Source organism: Manis javanica, chromosome 15 (assembly GCF_040802235.1).
Source record: "Manis javanica isolate MJ-LG chromosome 15, MJ_LKY, whole genome shotgun sequence".
Classification (NCBI taxonomy): domain Eukaryota; kingdom Metazoa; phylum Chordata; class Mammalia; order Pholidota; family Manidae; genus Manis; species Manis javanica.
The window spans coordinates 7,817,323-7,838,050 of record NC_133170.1 but is presented as its reverse complement, the minus strand read 5'-3'; the positions used below and the strand labels follow the sequence as shown (position 1 = coordinate 7,838,050).

Here is a 20,728-nt window from a genome sequence, read left to right as displayed (position 1 = left end):
AAGGTATCTATTTAAACTATGATCATTTTTTCCTAATCTAATACTGCCTTTTGTCTTACATGTTCATGTCTCTTAAACTCCAGGAAGTAGGACATACACAGGGGTGACTTATTTCTGCTGAACACTGTGTGCAGTTTGTCTGTCTCTAGTAAGGCTACATGCCTTTTCTAATCTGAAGAGTAACTGATATGATCTGATTTTTTTCAAGTAGGTTCTAGAAGATGCAATAATTTTTCATATGGGTGAATCCCTGACTCCTTCCCACATCCGTGTGTCACCTTTTCCTTCCTCACATTTAGCACACCCTTCCGTTGGGGCAGCAGTAGGCCAGAGGATCGTAAGTTATTTTGACAGCTGCACAAACCCAAAGGAAAGAAAAAAATAGATAGATAGATAGATAGATAGATAGATAGATAGATAGATAGATAGATGATAGATAGATAGATAATGATAGAGAGAATGAATCACATTATGGAAATAATCTGAGCAAAAGACTTTAAAAACAGGCAACATTTCCTACATTTTTCATATTGGACTGCCACTAGCAATTTTTTACAAAGCTCACTTAAAAAGGAGTAACTTAACTTTATTTTAATTTGCATATTGGTTTATTTGGAGTTTTTCTTTTGTTTTGCTTTTTTACAATAGATTCTGTTATGGTAGGTATTTCTTGAAGGCACAAATCCTTCTGCCTCAAGACATCTATTACCACTCTATTCTGTGCACCTCCAGGGCTAGTCCAGCTCTTTGCAAATATAGATCATAATCTGATAGATCTGTTTGTGTGAACTGTGCTTCTTGACAATATTTTGCTTCTCTCATAAGAATTAAGCTACTCAAGACTAGTTAAAAATATCTAACAGTTAAGCAACCAATTGTGTACCCATTGTGCTTTCATTAAACCTTAGAACTAAGCTGAGCCGGGATTGGGTGAGCAGAGGTCAAGTGTGTGGCAGAAGGAAACGCCAACACCCACTCAGAGGGCTGGACACTCACGAAGGCACGAAGGCGTATAACCCTCCACATTCTGGAAAGAGGATTCTCATTACACCAGCAACCTGATTGCTTTCTGAAAACATGAGATTTCTTACCAAGGCAGCTTTCTCTTTGCAGAGGAAAAACACAGTGAATTGGTTTTAAGAGCAAAGACTGAGGATCCAGGCTGCAGGGGTACGACTTCCAGATTCTTCATTTACTGGCTACATTATATGGGATAACTTACTTCTCCTCCATGTGTCTCCATTATCACATCAGTAAAATGTGGGTAACAATGGAGTTGGTTAACTATAAAGTTGTTATGCATTAACATATATAAGCTCCCAAAACGTTGTGTAATAAATGCTATTATATTATTATACTCAATATGCTCTGAAGGATTAGTTACTGGAATTCATTGTTAGGTCCAGTGAGAGAACTGCTACTTCATCATTTAGCAGAGGTTTAATAAATACTTGTGAAATTACACCCATCAAAGTGATGACATTCATAAAACACTCTATCATAAAAGAAGATAAACATGGAAGAAAGTTGACTGCCCTTGTAACTCCAGTGCAAAGCCTCAGAGTAAGTATTTCTGAGTCACAGTTGCTCAGATGTACCAGGGGACCAGGAGGGTGTGAGGGTCAGGAGGCCAGAAGAGCCATACCCATCTATGCAGGGGCTGAGCATCAACTACACGGCAGATGTTCCAGGTGATAAGAAAGTAGGAGGAAAGAAAACAAATCCCTGAGTCAGCCTCAGGTAACCTAGGCCTTTCCCAGACTACAGCTCTCGGAGTTATTCCAGATCTACAGATCCTCCCCGGGTCTATTACAGATACAGGTTAAGGAGATCAAGATACGGTGAAACCTGGAGATTCCTATGTGTACATTTTTTCCCCAGCCCCACAGGTCTTCCAATTGATTTTCTATGTGGAAACTGACTGTATGACCAGATGAACCACAGGCGAAGGATAATTTAGGTGGGATAGATAGTCCCAGAGAACAGCCCATATACACGAAACCCAGGACTGTCAGTACTCCTGAGGGAGCAGCAAAGGGAATGAGATCGAAGGCCATGTTAAGGTTGACTTTGGTCAAACCAATACTGCTTCATTCACTAGGGAAAGCGAAAAAAAGATGAAATAAATATGACCAAACATAATTTGGGTGTTTGTTATATTACTTTGTCATACTCACCTTAATATTTTAAATTTCTCAAACCAAAAGAAGGAAAAAAGAAAAGCAGCCCTCTCATTACTTAAACTGCCTCTCCTAAAAAATAAATATAAACACTAATGACACGAAAAAAAAAATGGCATGATTGTCTATGTAGAAAATCCAAGGAATCAACTAACTAACTAACTAAATATATACAAACCACCAAACTGATGAGCAATTATAGCAAGGTGGCAGGATACTAGGTTAATACACAAAGTCAATCACTTTCCTATATACCAGCAATGAACAAGTGGAATTTTAAATTAAAAACAATACTATTTACATTAGCACCCCCATAAATGAAATACTTTAGTATAAAACCTAACAAAATATGTACAAGGTCTATATGAGGAAAACTACAAAGTTCTAATGAATGAAATTAAAGAAGAACTAAATAATTACAGATGCTCCATGTTCACAGCCAGGTACTGTCAAGATGTCAGTTCTTCCCAACTTGATCTATAAAGTCAATGTGATCCCAATCTAAATCCCAGCCAAGTTATTTTGTGGATATTGACAAAGTGATTCTAAAGTTTACATGGATAGGCAAAATATTCAGAATAACCAACACAATACTGAAGAAGAATAAAGTTGAAAGACAAACACCACCCAAATTTAAGACTTACTATAATGTTACAGTAACCAAGACAGTATGGTATTGGTGAAAGAACAAACAGACTAATGGAACATAATAACAGAGCTCAGAAATAGACTCACATAAATACAGCCAATCAATCTTTGACAAAAGAGTAGAAGAAATAAAATGGGCAAAGAGTCTTTTCAACAAATAGTGTTAAAACAACTGGATATCTATATGCAAAAAAGAAGTGAATCTACACACAGACCCTACTACCTTCACCAAAATTAACTCAAATGGATCACAGATTTAAATGTAAAATACAAAACTATAAAGCTCCTAGAAGATATATAGGAAAAAACCTAGATGACCTAGGGTATGGAGATGACTTTTTAGATGAAACATCAAAGGTACAATCCATGAAAGAAATAATGGATAAGCTGGGCTTCACTAGAATTAAAAACATCTGCCCTGTGAAAAATAATGTCAAGAGAATGAGAAAACAAGCCATAGACTGGGAAAAAATATTTGCAAAAGTCATATCTGATAGAGGACCATTATTAAAAATATACAGAAAACTTAAAGCTCAAGAAGAAGAAAATAAGCATATCCAATTAAAAAATGGGCCAAACTCAAAAGATACCTCAAAAAAGAAAATACACAATGGCAAATAAATCTATGAAAAGATGCTCCACAACATATGTTATCAGAGAAATGAAAATAAAACTGAAATATAACTACATACCTATTAGAATAGCCAAAATTTGAAACACTAACATGACCAAATGCTGGCAAGGATGTGGACCAATAGGAACTCTGATTCATTGCCAGTGGTAACGCAAAAGGGTGCTGCTACTTTGGAAGGGACCAACAGATACTTACGAAGGATCCAGTAATTGCACTCCTTGGTATTTATCCAAACGAATTAAAAACTTACGTCCACATAAAACCCTGCACACAGATATTTATAGCAACTTTAGTTATATTTTTTATTAAGTTATCATTGATATACACTCTTACGAAGGTTTCACATGAAAACCAATGTGGTTACTATATTCACCCATATTATCGAGTCCCCCCCACACCCCATCAGTGTAGTAAGATGTCACAGAGTCACTACTTATCTTCTCTGTGCTACACTGTCTTCCCCATGATCACCCCCACACCATGTATGCCAATCATAATACTTCTCAGTCCCCTTATCCCTCCCTCTCCACCCACCCTCCCCCACCCCTCCCCTTTGGTAACCGCTAGTTCCTTCTTGGAGTCTCTGAGTCTGCTTCTGTTTTGTTCCTTCAGTTTTGCTTTGTTGTTATACTCCACAAATGAGGGAAATCATTTGGCATTTGTCTTTCTCTGCCTGACTTATTTCACAGAGCATAATACCCTCCAGCTCCAGCCATGTTGTTGCAAATGGTAGGATTTGTTTCTTTCTTATGACTAAATAGTATTCCATTGTGTATATGTACCACATCTTCTTTATCCATTCATCTACTAATGGACACTTAGGTTGCTTCCATATCTTGGCTATTGTAAATAGTGCTAGCAGCTTTAGTTTTAATTGCCAAAATTTGGAAGCAACCAAGATGTCCTTCGGTAGGGGAATGGGTAAATAAACTCGGGGACATCCAGACAATGGAATATTATTCAGCACTAAAAAGAAATGAACTCTCAAGCCATGAAGAACATGGAGGAAACTTAAATACATATCATTAAGTGGAAGAAACTAACATAAAGGCTATATGCTATATAATTCCGATATGTGACATTCTGAAAAAGCAAAACTATGGAGACCATAAAAATAATCAGTGATTGCTAAGGGGTTGGAAAGGTGGGGAGGGATGAATAGGCAGGGCACAGAGCATTTTTAGGGCAGTGAAAATATTCTGAATATATTATAATGATGTATATATACCATCATACATTTGTCCAAACCCACAGAATGCAATACACCAAGAATGAACCTGATGTCAACTATGAACTATGGGTGGTGATATGATGTGTCAATGGAGGCTCATCCTCAGCAACAAATCTCCCATTCTTGTGAGTGATGTTGATAATGGGAGAAGCTAAGCATGTATGGAGGCAGTGGGTATATGGGAAATTTCTGCATCTTCTTCTCAACTTTACTATGAACCTAAAACTGCTCTAAAATATAAAATGAAAAAAGAACCCCACAAACGTATGACTTACTAGTATACAACTGTGACCACAGTGAACTGTTTTGACATGCGCAGAGCGAATGCTTTCATAGATATGCATTAACTTTGAATAGTTCTAATCGTAAGTCCATAAAGCAATACTACCCTCCCCCCAAACACACACAAACACAATCCATCTTCCAGAAGTGTCACACATAAAGTTTCACCACAGAACAACACAACCATCCAATGGAAAACCCCATAGATAAAATAGTTAGGGGCCCAGGATGGCATCTATTCCTGAAGAGCCAGCTCAGAGGTGCTCTAGACAACCTTTTGAAAAATAGTATTTAATGACAGCTTACAGATGAAATGTGACACATTCCATCCAGCACTTCACCTTAAAGAATGTCCTTTTAAAAAGGGCCAAGCCAAGGGCCACAGAGCAATCCCCCTTCTCTCCAGTGTGATGACACCGCGACCAAGAGCCAGGCAGCACATCGGCACCCAAGATGTAAAGTGGGGTAAAGCACTCGGGCGCCACAGATTAATGCTCCCAGGTTCCTTCTGCTTTCCCCATGAAAGTCCTAGAACTTTCTCATAAATCTTTCCAGGAAGCATTAGAAAGGGCTTGATCCCCACAGCCTGGAGCAACCTGTGTAGTGGCATCAGACAGATGCAGGATCAGATTCCGCACCTCCCACTTTCTATCTGTGTAATGCTATGAAAATTATGCAAACTTCCTGAGCCTTGTCTTTCAAATATTGTAAATGTGGTGGGAAGACCTACTTCCCAAGGATATGGTGACAGTTAAATGAGCTGATCCATGTTCATCTACTGGCTTGTAATATGCAATCCACATTAGTTCCCTTTTACCTCCCAATGGAATGAGGCAATGAATTAACCCAAAACTCTCAAGACACTGAAAAGTAGCACAGATATATTAAATAGCTTCTCTGTCCCATGACCAACTATAGAAAGCATGGAGATCTCCAGATCCTAGTGTACAATATCCTATGTCACAGTAATAAGTGCTAACTGGGTGCGTGTGTTGCACTGGGCCCTATACTAAACTCTTGACATACTTCATGCCATTTGCAATAATTGTCACTAATTATTCCTATTTTATGGATGCGGAAATCACTACTCCAAGTTTATACTACTACTGATTGAGAAATCAGGGACTTAAATCCACTTTGTGTGACTACAGGATCCGTGAACCTAACCACTGAACACACTACGGTTCCATCATTACTAAAAGTAAAACAAGGTAAGAGAATCTAAACCAAGGGAAGAATCACTTTCGAGGGAGAATTACATCAGTATCTGCTCTCAAGTCAACATACTATTTTTCCTTACATGAAAAATAAGCTCTATTTCTTATATCCAAGCTCTAAAACTAAGTCGCATTTACAGACTTGGTCAGAATTTCTCTCCTGGCCAAAGTAAATTTTTGGCACTTAATAGCTACAGTCTTAAGGTGGGGTTGTACTTTTGCTACCTTGTTAATGAAAATGCAGTCAACATTAGGTTGCAGAGCTTCCAACTCATCATGCCAGAAAACGGTATTTATTTTGCATCTGTTCATTTTCTTTGCCAAGTAGAAAAGCAATTATCTAAACCAATACAAAATATAACAGCTGCTTGGACACAGTACACATATGAAGAAATGATGATTTTAATCAGAAACTGGAAATCAAAATTAAAAATGTAGCTTACTGAATGCATAATAGGAAAGGATTATTACCTCTGTGAAGTTTCCATTAATTTCTATTCTTTGGAAGAAAATCACAAATTGAAAAGTCTTAAATCAGTTTAATAGGCATGACTAAATGGCATTGTTTCTCCCTACCATGGGTTAATGCACTCTCAAGTCTCCTGTTAGCTTTTCTTAAATATAAGAATTCTTCCAAAATTACAAAACTGTGTGAAGAAAATTTTATGTAAGACATAATCTTGAAAGGCAAACAGAAAACACTGAACTCTCATAAATACGAAGGAAACAACTATAAAAATCTCAGAACTACGGCTCTGCCATGCTCCAAAATATAATAATATCAAATGGCTTGAGTTTCTTCATCTTCACTTAAACAGTATGTTCCATCTGGCTACATGTTCGGCCTTTTCTTCCAACTGAATCTAAAGCAAAGATGAATATCGTCACTGCACCTGTTTTCCTTCATCTACAGGAGCCAAAGTCCCTTGGCCTCCCTCCCAAGCTCCAAGCTCCCCCATGACGGGGCTCCTGCCCACCTCCCAGCCTCCCTCACTACTCCAGAGCTGCTTGGAGTTACACACACCCATGCACGCACACAAATGCACACTTTGCAGATCCCCGCCCTGCGTCCTTCCTCATGCTACACTTTCTGCTTGGAAAGACTGTCTTGCCATTCTTCAGCTTATTGGCTCATCTTTTAAGACTCAGCCCCACCAGACTGCCCAGCTGGTTATGACATCCCACCCCGTGTATCTCATAAGTCAGTGTACATACATCTATCACTGCACTGGCCACCCTTGGTGAGATTATTTTTATTTACATGACTTCCCATTCTGATTTAAGTTAATCCATGCTGTGCCAAGCAGTCTTTTTTTTAAAAAAAAGAACTTTAAGAGAAGACACAGTAATCCCAGTTCATCTCATAATTATGGAGCATTGAACTGAGAAGCTATATGAAGCTAGGACTGAGACAGCCCTGCACTCACCAATTAAAGAGAGTCAGTGTTTAACAAGAGGGAAAAGGAGAACAACATGGATTTAAGAAAAGCAAAACAGAAACTATGAAGCCCAAAAAAGCCAAAAAATAAATGTTTGACTACCAATTCCTCCGCATGTTCCTTTGCGTGTTCAGAAATCACACTCAATACCCATCCTCAGGTGCTGTTAGATGGTAGTGTATCCTTCCCCAAAATATGCCAATTTGCTTAAACAGGTTTTTAAAAGGTTTTATCCTTTGCAAGCAAAAGATTCCTAAGACATGTTTTACAGTAGATGTTTAATAATGTTTATTAATCAAATGAATTGGTGAACTGTTTCTGAGTAGTCAGCAAGGGTCGGTTTGCAAAGGCAGCGCGTCGATTACATCTACGATGGCTGAAGGCAAAACATGTCTAAGGAAAAATTTGATCTTTTTTTTTTTAATATCGACATTTTCCAGCAATACATTTGACTTAAGTTCCAAAAGCTTTGGTAATCAAGAATTCAAAGATGGAAAAGGAAAACAGAAAATATCAAAATGCACATTAGCAAAATGTCCTCCCAACCAGTCTGCCTAGTCACGTAGGAGAGCCTCTCAACAACAACGTCTCATTTTGGGGTCAGTCTCCAACTCCCACCCAACTTCTAACTTCACACATGCCAACAGAGTATAGCAACTCAAAGAGAAGAGAAAAAATGACAGCAGTTTCATAAGAGTTGGTCAAAACAGACCTTAGAGAGAATATCAAATGACCTGAGAGCACTCCGTCCTGTCTCCCTTGTGTCATGTCACAGAGAAGAAAACAAAAATCCAGCGAGCTAAAATAACAAGCCTAAGTAAGGACCAGAGCAAATCGGAATCCAAGCACAAACCAGTTTTCCCACGAACCAGGCAGCAGCTCCTTACACTGCCTCATGCCGCCTCTCCTCTCAGGTTCAGCACAGCCAGGAAAACAGCTCTTCTCTTTCAAAAACAAACAAAAAACCTGCCAGCATTTCTATGTTCTTCAGATTTTTCACAAACAGCTATGAGGGACAATGGCGAGAGGTTTCATGTTCAAAATAATCATGTCCTCTTAATCGGCAATATTAACACAGCTGTACTTTCTGTTTAAAAATATCTGGAGATTGGCACCCAATCTCAACTTACCTAAAAGGCTTAGCTATCCTTTACACGCATAAATTATACACTACAGAAGAAAGAAACAAATTGCACTGAGGACAATGTACACCCTTTCACTGATTGTGCAGGAAAATTGAACTGAAGTTTTATGATTGGACACCATTTTTAATAAAACCTTTTAAAATCATAATTGGAGTATGGATCATAATCCCTTCCACAAAGTCATATTCCTTTCACACTCACAAAGAAAAATTACTTAAGGAAGCCAAATGCAAAGTATGAAAAAAAATCTGTTAAAGACTTAACTGTTAAGGAACTAAAAGCTCTACCATTCAAAAGCTGAAATGTGTTGTTCATTCATTACATACTGAGGGCATGACTAGCTCTTAGCATATGACACAAACATTACTCCTCCCCTCCATCCAACTTTGGCTGGTTGTTTGGTTTGGGTTGTTTTATATTTTTTTCCAAATTATGATATATTAATTGCCTTCATCCCCTAAAAATCCATACCTCTGTTCCCTTTAAACACTTTACCAATATTTTTGGAGTTTAAATCGTTAAGAGCAAATCTTTAATGCCAGGCTCCTTGTAGAGACTGCTGCTTAAGGTGATTCCAAAATCAATATGCATTTCCAGATTACATATCACGTAATAAAGATCATGGTGTGAATAATATGAACAGCATTAAAAATTCATAAATCTATAGCACGAAACACTTCTTCCTATATGATAAGATCATCTATCCCAAACACTAGAAAATTAAGTCTTTATTATTTGATTTTCAACATAAAGATTTGTTTATTAAAGTGACATTTTATTCACTAGTAATCCTAACAACATCAAAAATATTGAACTAAAAAAAAGTTCAACTGTTCGTCTCAGAAAGCATATCTCTTGAGATGACTTATAATGAGGATGGCACTCATCAGTTAAGAACAAGTGGTAACACATACGAAAATGAATAAAGGGAACCTCATTCAAAGCTTGCAGAGTTCAGCAGGAAGAAGGAAGATTTCCTCTTGGCCCAACAGCTAGCTGCCCTCACCTTCAGCCAATGGGAGGCCACCACCACTTCAAACTCATTTTCCTCCAATGAACATTTGTGCAAAACAACCTTTCCAAACTTCCTCCTTTTCTCTATAAAACAACAATCTCCTCCTTTGTTCTCTGGACTTGCTTCTAGATTGCCATAGTTTGCATGTCCCAAATTATAATTCCTCTGCTATTCCTGAATAAACTCATTTGCTGCTTGATAAAGTTCGTTGTTTAATTTTTAAGGGCAACACACAGGCATTCTATTATCCTGCCAGACTTCAACGAATTTTCCTCCATGGCTGCAAGAATGTTTTCTTTTATCATCACTTCCCTCTAATACTGTAAACTCATGAAAAAAACAGGAAATAACTAAATATCATAAACAGGTAAAACCGAGACTAGGCCACTTTCATAAAAACAGCAAAGGAAAAATGAACACCATGAAAATATTTCTCAACAATAATTCTTCTATACTGGCTTCGGCATAAAATAAGCATAGGGGGGAAGGACGGAAATCCTAGTACTCCCATTTATTTTACACTCTTTCCCTGTTAACTCGTTTGTTCCTCACAGTATTCTCAGGAGTAGGTACTCGCATTACTGCCATCTACGTGAGGAAACGGAGACCCTGAGAACTGAAGTAACTTGCCAAAGACCATCTACTTGCTGAGCAGCGGAGGCCCTGGGGTATGAGCGCATGCTCCTTACTGCTGTGTGCACTGTATAGCTCATAGGTTTTTGTGGAATTAAAATTGTAAGCTGTACTTAAAAACACGGTTCCTGACCACTGGTACATGCACCCTCCCGGAGGGCTACAGGAGCACCTACAATGTCACTATTGATGAAAATCACAATCGTGATGCTTGCTTCTGAATTATAAGAGAACTTCCAACTCATTTGTATTTCCACAATTCTTTTTTCCTTCTGCTGGACAAACAGTCCCTCCAAACTCCTATTGAATTTAAAAAAAAATTTTTTTTTCAAGCATGTGTATTTTTTAAATTCTCTTTTAGTCAACCTACAAAACGTAGAACCAGATCAAAAGGTGTGGCAGACAATTTTCAGAGTAACAAACTGGAGGTTCCACCAAATTATCTGAAACCATGATCTACTGCCTGGCGTAGAATAATGTTCTCATGAAAGAATTATTTATGTACACACCCTGAGCATTTACAATGTTAAGATGAACTGCTACAGCTTTTATGACAAATACTCCACCACTTCTCATCAGGCTATTATGAGAAAAGAGAAAGAGGAAAAAAAACATGAACCTGGATGACAATAGTATTAACTAAAAGAGCAAAGAAATCAGCGGCGATACCCCTTTGACACCCTAAGAGCCTAGCTGGGTTCTGCCAAAGAAGGGACAGATGCTTGGTGGCCCTGAAGTCTCCAGCCTCTTAACCACCCCAGGACAGAGGCTGAGTATCCCACAGGGCGACTGCAGAGCTGATGGAAGACATGCAGCCTGGGATACGCTTCTAAGAGTCTACTTAGCACTACAGAACTGCATGCCAACCAGCGATGCCTACATTCCAAGAGTTTCCTCTCTCAACATATGTCCCTGGGCATCTACTTGGAAAGCGGATGCCCGCGCTTGATGGTGCTGAGAAAGGAAAGAAGTTATCAGCCACTGGCTGAGGTTCACAGGGGGATCGAAGATTGCCAAGCACTGGTCCCCAGTCAAGCTTAAGCAGAACGAACCAGAGGCTGTCAGCAGTCAGGAGCTCTACCAACTGCTATCCATAAATTAAAATGAATTTTGCCTCCTTTGCATGTGATTTATTTGGAAGAAGCTTTCAGGGCTAAACTCTGAATGAATGCAAGGCACACTTGATTGAAATGATCCGTTTCAGCGCTTAGTTCAGCTCAAGACCCAAAGCAGATTCAGTAAGCTTTCAGATGAACACATCAAACTAATTCATGTTTTCCCACATAATCTGGTCTGGTTCAAAAGAATAAAATTACGCTCAACTACGGTTAGGAAGTAGTAAGAGAGAATAAAAAACTCTTCTCTAATTCTCCATCCACATATTATTCTTTTAAGTTCCCTATTTGGGAAAAGCTACTTTAAAGGAATTCGGAAGCCCAGCTTGGGCAAATCAACCCTACCAAAGAATGTTAAAGGCACATTAATAAATCCCAACACACACAGCTCTTAATTAAGAATCTTGATAACAGAGTTTTTTCTTAAATAATTTTTCAATTTTATTTAAAATTTTTAAAAAATTAATAATCTCCCACCATTCCCATCATTCCTATAGCAAAACACCACCCTTTTTTCACCCTTCTCAGCACAGTATTTCCTTCTCCACAGGAGGACAGCTGTCTGCAGCACCCACCCACCTCTTTCCCGGAGGACCTTCATACTCACTGAGCTGTTTGCGGCTCAGTATCACCCCAGGGGACTATGGGAGGGTCTGAGCAAAAGCTACCATCACTTGACTACATTAAAAGGAAGCTGATGAGCTATGAAAAGGCCAGGGAGTGTTTGAGACAAAGGTCAGAAGAGGGTATCATTTGGCTATTGTATCTAAATGACAGGATCCTGTGTGTCAACAGTTACAGAGCCACTTAATAATAAATTATTTTAACAGTAATTATGCTGGTTGGTTTGGTCAGTGTCTTTATAAAACACAGCCTGAGAGTTAACAATACTTTTGTGGCTCCACCACCATCCTGAGCCTACTTCCCCCAAATAAGTCACACAGTTGCCGGGATGTAGCCATCTGAGAACAGCACCTCAGGGCTGAAGTATTTATACTATTGAAGAAGAGAGATAATTGCATAGCAAAATGTGGCCCAGATTATCATTGAACATAGCAAAAGAAGTGAGTAAAAATGATCAGCTGCAATTAAAGAATTTGCAAAGTCTCTTTAAAATAAGATCTTAGTTTGTGTCTACTTCCCATGAGGTGGTTTGTGTTCTTAACATGGATGCATCATGAGGCTCACACCTGCATTAAGGAGGGGATTGATTATTATGACTCTTCAAATTTAGCCTTTAACTGATGCTTGTATTTTCAGTATAGACCTATTAGTTCACCATACTCACCTTTCATTTAGTTATGTCGTTTTTGAAAGCAGCAGCGCAGATTGAAACTGACTCATATGACTTCAGTCAATGGAGAGGTGTGTAAAGTGGGGAGGGGGTATCACAAGAGAACCCAGTTATTCATCACTAGCACAAGTTTTCAACAGATTTTTTTCTCATTTGCAAATCTCACTTCACTAGCTCACTAAGTTTCTTACAAAGCTGATAGGCTATTAATAATGATCTGAGACACATGTCCCCTACTCATAGGATCAGATGTGTGAAATAAAAGTTCAAAATCTCACCTCAGGAGTCTAATCTGCTCAGTATTCCATCAGCGAAGGTCAAAATATTTATATGCATCCTAAATCCCTTGAATTTAATTACCTCACAATTTCACGAAAGTGTCAAACTGTTCTCTAGTCCTAAACATGTCTTAGTTTTTTGATTTGCATGTCTATATGCAGACAGATGCAAGACAAACATTTAAGACCCACTGAGGTGGAAAATCTAACCACTATCTTGCCCACAAAGGTAGAAAATTCACTCATTTTAAGTAAAAGCACCATGCTTATCATCTTCCTAAGTTCCACCAGAGTAAGGCTCTGTTTACTTCACTGTCATATTCCTAACACCAAAAATGGTGCCTGGCACACAGTAGGTGCTCAGTAAGTACTGTTGGATGAATGAATGGTCCATGACAGATCCTGCAGGGCAGCAGAAAAAAGAGGAAATGAGCAAGACTTTATTAAGCCAAAAACTGTCTTCAATGCATCCTGTGACCACTATCCTTTAAATAGGAAACTAGTCAATTATATACATGAAAATGATTTTATATATGTAGTTACAAACATGAGTTATAGATAGGAAGATAAGATTTCATGTAGAAATCACTGAGCTTCCTAATGTGAAAGGGGAAGTATGTCCACGAAAATAGTGTGTGTTGGTGGGGGACGTTTACATACAAAACATTTCTCATTTTACATAGAGCAATTCAGTAAAAGGTAGTAGCAACTGAAATTTTAGCTGATCCCAACCCTAAGCCCCAAGTTTTTGATTGTACTTTCTACCCATAAGCCAATCACTTAATCACACAGAAAAACAGGCAACTAAAGGAATCACTTGTAGCAGCATCTTTTTCCTGGGTTTACGTTCTTTCCCTGTACTCAAAAACATTTTAACTGATAAGTGTTTAGCCCAATTTTGTGTCAGCCTAATGCCATGCATATAATACAAATATGTACTAGCAGTCTCTAAGTTCAACCAAAAACAAAAACCCACTCCTCATTGCCTGCGTGCAGGCTGCAGATTCACCATTTGTGAATCACCCTGGTCTTCGGAGACCGACACAGGAAGAACAGTGTTCCCAGCACTGAAGTTCTACAGTCATGCTACTGGCTGCGCCTGCCCAGGCTCCGACTCACATGTCCTACTGCTTTCAGTCCTGACAGCCAATCAGAGAGTAGGAGCTACGATTACTTTTCCCTTTTGGAGATGAGAAAACTGAGGCTCACAGGGATACAATGACCTGTCCAAGATCAGTAAATAAAGGAGTCAGGATTTCAATGCTGTTTGCCAAAAACAAGGCTTAAAAACTAGGATGCCGCCTCTTTTGAACTTGTACTGGCTTTATCTAATCACCTTCTGACCAAAGTTCAATCATGGCTTTTTTTGATACTCAAATTTATACTCAAATAAATAACACCTTTTTTTCCAAAAGGGGGAAAATATATGACAACTCTCCTGTCCAAGGAGGCAAATGGTCCTTCTTGCCCACAGACATGCTAACTTAGAAAGCTCCTGGCCCAGTTCCAGCTGTGTTGTGTACAGCCCCCCAGGAATCATGTTTTCTAAAATAAATAGTCTGGTGCTCAGGATGAAAAAGAAAGGAAAGAAAGTAACCTACAAAAGTGTACCTTTTTGTAATACTAATTCAATGTATTAGTACCAATATCCCACACTGGAGCAAATGAGAGGTACCTCATCTGTGAACCTACCACGAGTGGGCCATCTTTCTACCCATGAGAGGCCAACAGCGGGGCCGGCTCCACCGAGAATGATAGAAGCATCCTCCTGCGTCCTCCCCAAAGCTCGGTCCTCACCCTGGACTGTGGACTTCAGAGCAAGGCAAATGGGCAAAGAGCAGGTTTGAGGGTCAAAGAGCTTGAGTTCCAATCCTGACTTCAGTACCACTTATTAACTATGTAAATGTGGACAAAGTTTTTTTTACTTCCAAGATCTTCCATCTCCTCCTGGCAAAGGGAAGTATAATATCTGTCCTAAATGGATACTGGGATGGGGTAACAGGGGAAGCGCTAACCCACCCACCTCCTGGTACACCGCAGACAGATAACAGGTATGAAATTTTCTTTCCCCACCTAAAGGGCCTTCTTCACTAGCGTACTGGAGTTGACTCACACTGGCTTGCAAGAGATGCCTATAAAATTTTCAGGAATTTTGCAAGCCAATTATTAAATACAGCCTTTATTGAAAATTAAATTATATAAACTTAAAATTAAAGAAGTCAATTAAACACAGGCAATACATACTCAAGAGCTCACCATTTCCTCATTACTTTACTTCATTTACTGTTTTCTATGCTCTTGAGGTTATTTACGCTTATTGTCTGTTAAGCATGGACCTAGTATGGGGGGCTCTGGCTTATCCCGCCCAATCCACGCTCAGGGACGTCACACTGGTAGCTTGAAATCCTCGGTAGCAGCAGCAATGTACATGGAAACTAGCAAACACTCCACGCCAGGATTTCTTTTCTTTGCAGAGCCAGTCGGTAAACATTTGCTAGCTAACCACTGTTATTCATATTTCATCTTATCCCTTTGTGCCCCAACATCTTTCATCTCTTTCATCTCCACAAGTTACCTACACATATACACACATCATTACAATGAAAACAAAAATTGAAACAAAACACCCCTCTAGGTAACATCTTTCCCCCTCTTTCCTTCATTATCATATTTACTGAAAATGTTCTATCTGTGCTTACTTAATTCTCACCCTATCTTACCATCCACTCATTAATTTATTCATTTTGCAAATATTCTAGCAACTGCTATTAGTCAGACACTAGGGAAGTAACCTGGGATGCAAACATGAGCAGAACCTGATTGGTCCCTGCTCTGTGGGATTCACAGTCACATTTTCCAGTCCCACCTTGAAATCCTCCAATGCTCTGCTAACTCCCGTTTTTTTCTCCCCCTTGGCCTTCCTTAAAAAAATGAACAATCCCCCCAAATACTCTGTCTTCTTTTCCTCCTTGGCCCTCTACAGAAAAATCTGGATTTCCTCACTGTTTTGACTGTTTATCTTCTTTCTTCCTGAGGAATTTCACGCATTACTATGATTTCATCCTCCCTCCAATTCTCAGAAAACCAATTTCTCCCCTCGCCCTTCCAGCTCAGTAACTAACGCCACCATCCACCCAACTATTCAAGCCAGAAACCCACCAAGCCTCGTTTCCTGCCTTGTCCCACCCTTACCCCAAAACATCAGCAAGTCCTGCTGGATCTGTATCCAAAGACCACAAGCGCCCCACATCTCTGCACCCCAGGCTCCATCACATTCAGCCAAGTCTGTTCTATTTTTCTTTCTTTTTTCTTTCTCCTGGTACAAAAGGTTCCTAATCCTTTTTTCCGAACTTCACTCTTTTCCCCTAACATCGTGCACTACAACAAAGCCAGTGTGAATGTTTTCAAAAAGAAATATAATCACTTCTCTCCACACTTAAAAAAAAACAAGAACAAACTCTCTGAAAGTCTTCCCTTTCTACTCAGAATAAAATCCAAACTCTCCCCGTGTGGACGCGGCCCTGCCCACCCCAGCCTTGCGCCTTCCAATCCCAGCTTGCTCAGTGCCTAAGTCTGGACCCTCTGCCCAGAGCTTCACAGCACCAGCTGCTTCTCTCATTCACTAGCATTCAGGAGGCCCTCCCTGACCCATCAACCTGAATGTGCGCAGGCCAAGCCGATCTGCCCCTTTCTGTCACATCATCTGCTCCCTGTTGGTTATTTAATGTCTGTGTTCCTCCGCTGGCAGGGAAGCTACACAGGATAAAGGACTTTGTCATCACTGTTCCCCAGGACAAACCTGGTGTCTTGATCAGTGGCTGGCATGTGGTTCATATTCAACAGACACTTGTTGATGAACAAACACAGCAAGACCCAAAACACAGGCAAGGCGGGAATGATCAGAAACAAAGACACTGGAAAGAGTTTTCTGGGGCTGCACGGAGAGCAAGGACAGCAATCTGAATTGGCAAAGTGCTAATAATATGAGGCTCATTTCCATCTTTATTAAATTCTGGCTTGCCTATGGCTTGAGCTATTTTAGAGGCAACCTAATTTAGTGAGCACCTGTTCTGATAAATCTATGTTAATTTTCATTAGGTCAAAACAGTCAAAAAAGAAAGAAAAATCCTACACGTTAAAGGAGATAATCCTGCAACCTCAGGAGCGTTTCTGAGAGGCAGGGCCCCCTGGGCTTCCTGGTGTACTTGTGCGGTGATAAACTCCTATTACACACAAGGAGCAGAGGGAGAGACAGAGCAGGGGTGGGGGGCGCTCTCCCGGCCCCACAAAGCCGGGGGCGCCCGATCTCCGACAGCAAGGTTCTTCCATCAGCAAAGCACTAGAATGTTTGCCCTTCATAACTGAGAAGTGAGGTTTCTCACGGCTCACGCCCTGCTTCCAGGCCACAGCAGGCAGCCAGGCTTCTGCCCGCTTCTAGCTACTACTCCCTGCTTGCCTGATCTAAATGCTGCGGAAGGGGGAGAGGAGGAGGCAGGGAGGACGGGGGAGGCCACAAAGAACCTGCCGGGCTTCGCTTGGCCCGCCTCCCACACTGCAGTGGGTGACGCTGCATGGTGGACACGCGCACGGTCAGGAGCCCAGCCCAGCCCAGTACCTCATCATGGACCACACCGCCCGAGGAGACGCGGGGAATCCACTGCTCTTCGGCTCTGCTGGAGACGAGGAGGGGCAGCCCCCCCAGGCCCCTCGGTGGGCCCGCTGCTGCTTCCCATCCTCCCGGAGAGATTGCGCGGGCGGCAAGGAGGGCTGGGCGCCCCCGGGCTGCAGCGGGCTGCGCTGGCGGATCACCCCGTTGCTCCTGATTGTGCACAAGGAATTGAGGGGAAACTGAGTCAAACAGAATGACAAGGCGTGCCACCAGGAACAGCAGGCTCCTGGCCCACCCCCAAGCCCTGCTCCCCGGAAGCAGCCATTCTCAAGTCTTTTCAGCTCTTTTGTTTCTGGTATGGACCACAGTATTTTTAAAGTAACATAATTATGTATTTTTTGAATTTTAGAACTTATCACATGACTTCCTACTACAGAAGACCAGGACTTAGTCACTCTTACCTGTTCACCAACACACACAGACATTCACACACACACGCACACACCCTCTGTTCTTCACCCCTCAGCCTCCAAATGTATTTCTCTTATAATATTTACTTGAAGTAGTATTCAGGATTTACAAAACTTTTATATAATGCTCCTCATAATCATCAATGTACTCTGATTTACATTTTTCTTTCATAGCCACTGGATGGGCAAAAATGGAAAAGTCTGATACTACCAAGTGATGGCAAGAACGTGCAGTGAAGGGGATTCTCAGACACCGCTGCAGACATTCAAGAGCAAAGTCTCAGCATGTGACATAGTGAACATGCATCTGTGACCCCAGTGACCCCTTCTGAGGTTATGCCCCGGAGAAACCCATATGTATTTGCACAGGAAAATCCATCCTAGCATAGTTTATAACAGCAAAAAATGTGAAAATAATCTAAATATCAAATTTAGAAAAATGGATAAATTAACGTGATCATTAAATGCTGCTATACACAGTTAAAATGAATGAACTACAGCTACATGTATCAACTATATCTCAAAAGCCCAACATAAAATGAAAAGTAAAGCAAGTAGTACCATTTATATGAAGTCTGAACATAGATAAAATAATACTAATTTGATTTTAACTGGTATATAAACATGAAGTGTTGGCATAAAAATAATGACAGAAATAAAAAGTGCCAAATTCAGGACCATGGTTATTTCTGGAGAGAGTTTAGGGATGAAGATCACAGAATGTTATTCTCTGCATGTTGGAAATTATATCCTAAGGAAAAAAAAATTTAACTTCAAGGAGCTGATCTTTCACTGAAAATTAATTCATAAAGGTGATGTCAAAAAAGGAATCCCACATCATTCATGTGGCCCAATCTTAAAATTCAGGAGTAAATTGCTCTTCAATAAACTGGAATGAAGTACTTCCAACATTTGTTCCTGCTTCTTTCTTGCTGCCCAAATCATACAATGAACAACCTTAAGAACACCCTAGTGCCAAAATGTCTCTTCCAAATTAGCAGATTAGGTGGTAGGGAGGCCCCTGAGAATTCATGCAAAACTCTGTGTATGTTATTCTGGGAAAACGGGACACAATTTCTAAGATTCTCCAACAGGTCATTACCCGCAATACACTCAACCTCTGAGCTAGTCTCATGGTGCAAATGTGAGGCCAGGCCCTGAGCAGCAGTAGTCCTGCGAAGTCCCAGGTCCCTGTCCTGTGCACCTTGCATGGAAGCAGGGGAGCTTCAGGGCTAACTCTGTGTTTCTGCAGTCACACACACAGGGGTCCAAACCCAGGTTCCACTTGGGGTTGGATGACTCAGTAGGTTACTTTGAGTGCCTCTCTTTCTCCTCCAAAAAATGAAGGTGACAGTTGTCGTGGGCATTAAGTGTCTTCATTCACGTAAATGGCATCACAGCACAGTGTCTAGCACATGGCCAGAAATCAAGAGAGAGCAGATGTTATTGGCCAGGTCTCGCTGTTCCAAGCTCTCGGTTCCTTCTACCACTTTTCACAACTGTCAACAGCTATTCATGCAATTACTTACGTAATCTCTGTCTTTCCCAGTAATGGACATGCTCTTTGAGGGAAGGAATCTTATCTCTCATTCTTGGCCAGGCACAGAATGTGTATGTGTTGAATGGGTGGATAAAGGGATTACAGGAAGAATGGAATTCTCCACTTACACAGAGCTGCTGGCTAGGGAACTAAAAGTTACTAAACTTCTGGTGCTGTAGTATGACGAAGGTCAAGAAGGATTACTGAAGGAATAAAAGAGACAACTTTTCCTTTTGAAAAAATCCTGGCTCTGTGGTGATGGGTCTGCACCCACCAGGGCGGGGGGTCTGCAGCCAGCTGTCACTTCTTTCCGCTGATAGTGAAGCAAAGCAGAGAGAAGTTGGGAGGCAGATAAAAAGAGGACGCAAGACAGAAGTGGAAGCGAGAGGGGTAGATAAGCTGTTCTCTAAAAAGAAAGGCGAGCAATGCGATTACTCCCACTGAGGTTGAGGACGTAGAGGAAAAACATTCTCCTATGAGCTGATAGGAGGTCCTCTGGCTCACAGCTTCTTGGCAGGAGCTTGGGTCAAAAGGATAACTGGGCTACTTCCTTTTACACCTCTGAGACTCAGAGAACCAACACAGCACTAAAGCCTACTTGAATTACCTCCAAGCACACCCAGGCAGGAAGGGGATCGGGATTTAAGGACTCATCTCAGCTCGCTGCCACTCAACAGCACTGCTCCTCCTTCCATGTCAAGAAGTATAAAGAGGCAGGGAACGGGAGAAAAAGGCAGAATGTTCTTAAAGATAGAATTCTTCATGGGACAAGGCAAGAGAATGAATCAACCACCTTTTTCAAAAGTTCAAAAGTAAGGGCCTTATAATTACTGAAAAATGGGGTCTGCATGTCAAATTGTCAGTAATTATGGATTTGATAGATGAAGAAAATGATAATATGTGCTTGACCTTTTAATACGCCTTCATCATCCCTATCATCAGTAATTCACAGGATAAAAGGAATGTGTCTAAATTTTTAAATGAAAACTGGCTACTCA

The 20,728-nt window shown here is 40.5% G+C and overlaps 1 protein-coding gene across 6 annotated transcripts in view; it reads right to left on the bottom strand.

The window, feature by feature from the left end:
- TMTC1 (transmembrane O-mannosyltransferase targeting cadherins 1) overlaps positions 1-20,728 on the bottom strand; it is a 214,995-nt gene that overhangs the window by 168,227 nt on the left and 26,040 nt on the right. For all 6 annotated transcript variants that reach the window (XM_073222795.1, XM_073222798.1, XM_073222800.1 and 3 more), the window contains exon 5: positions 17,727-17,930. In XM_073222795.1, the coding sequence (XP_073078896.1) occupies positions 17,727-17,930 (204 nt within the window). The remainder of the gene's footprint in view (positions 1-17,726; positions 17,931-20,728) is intronic.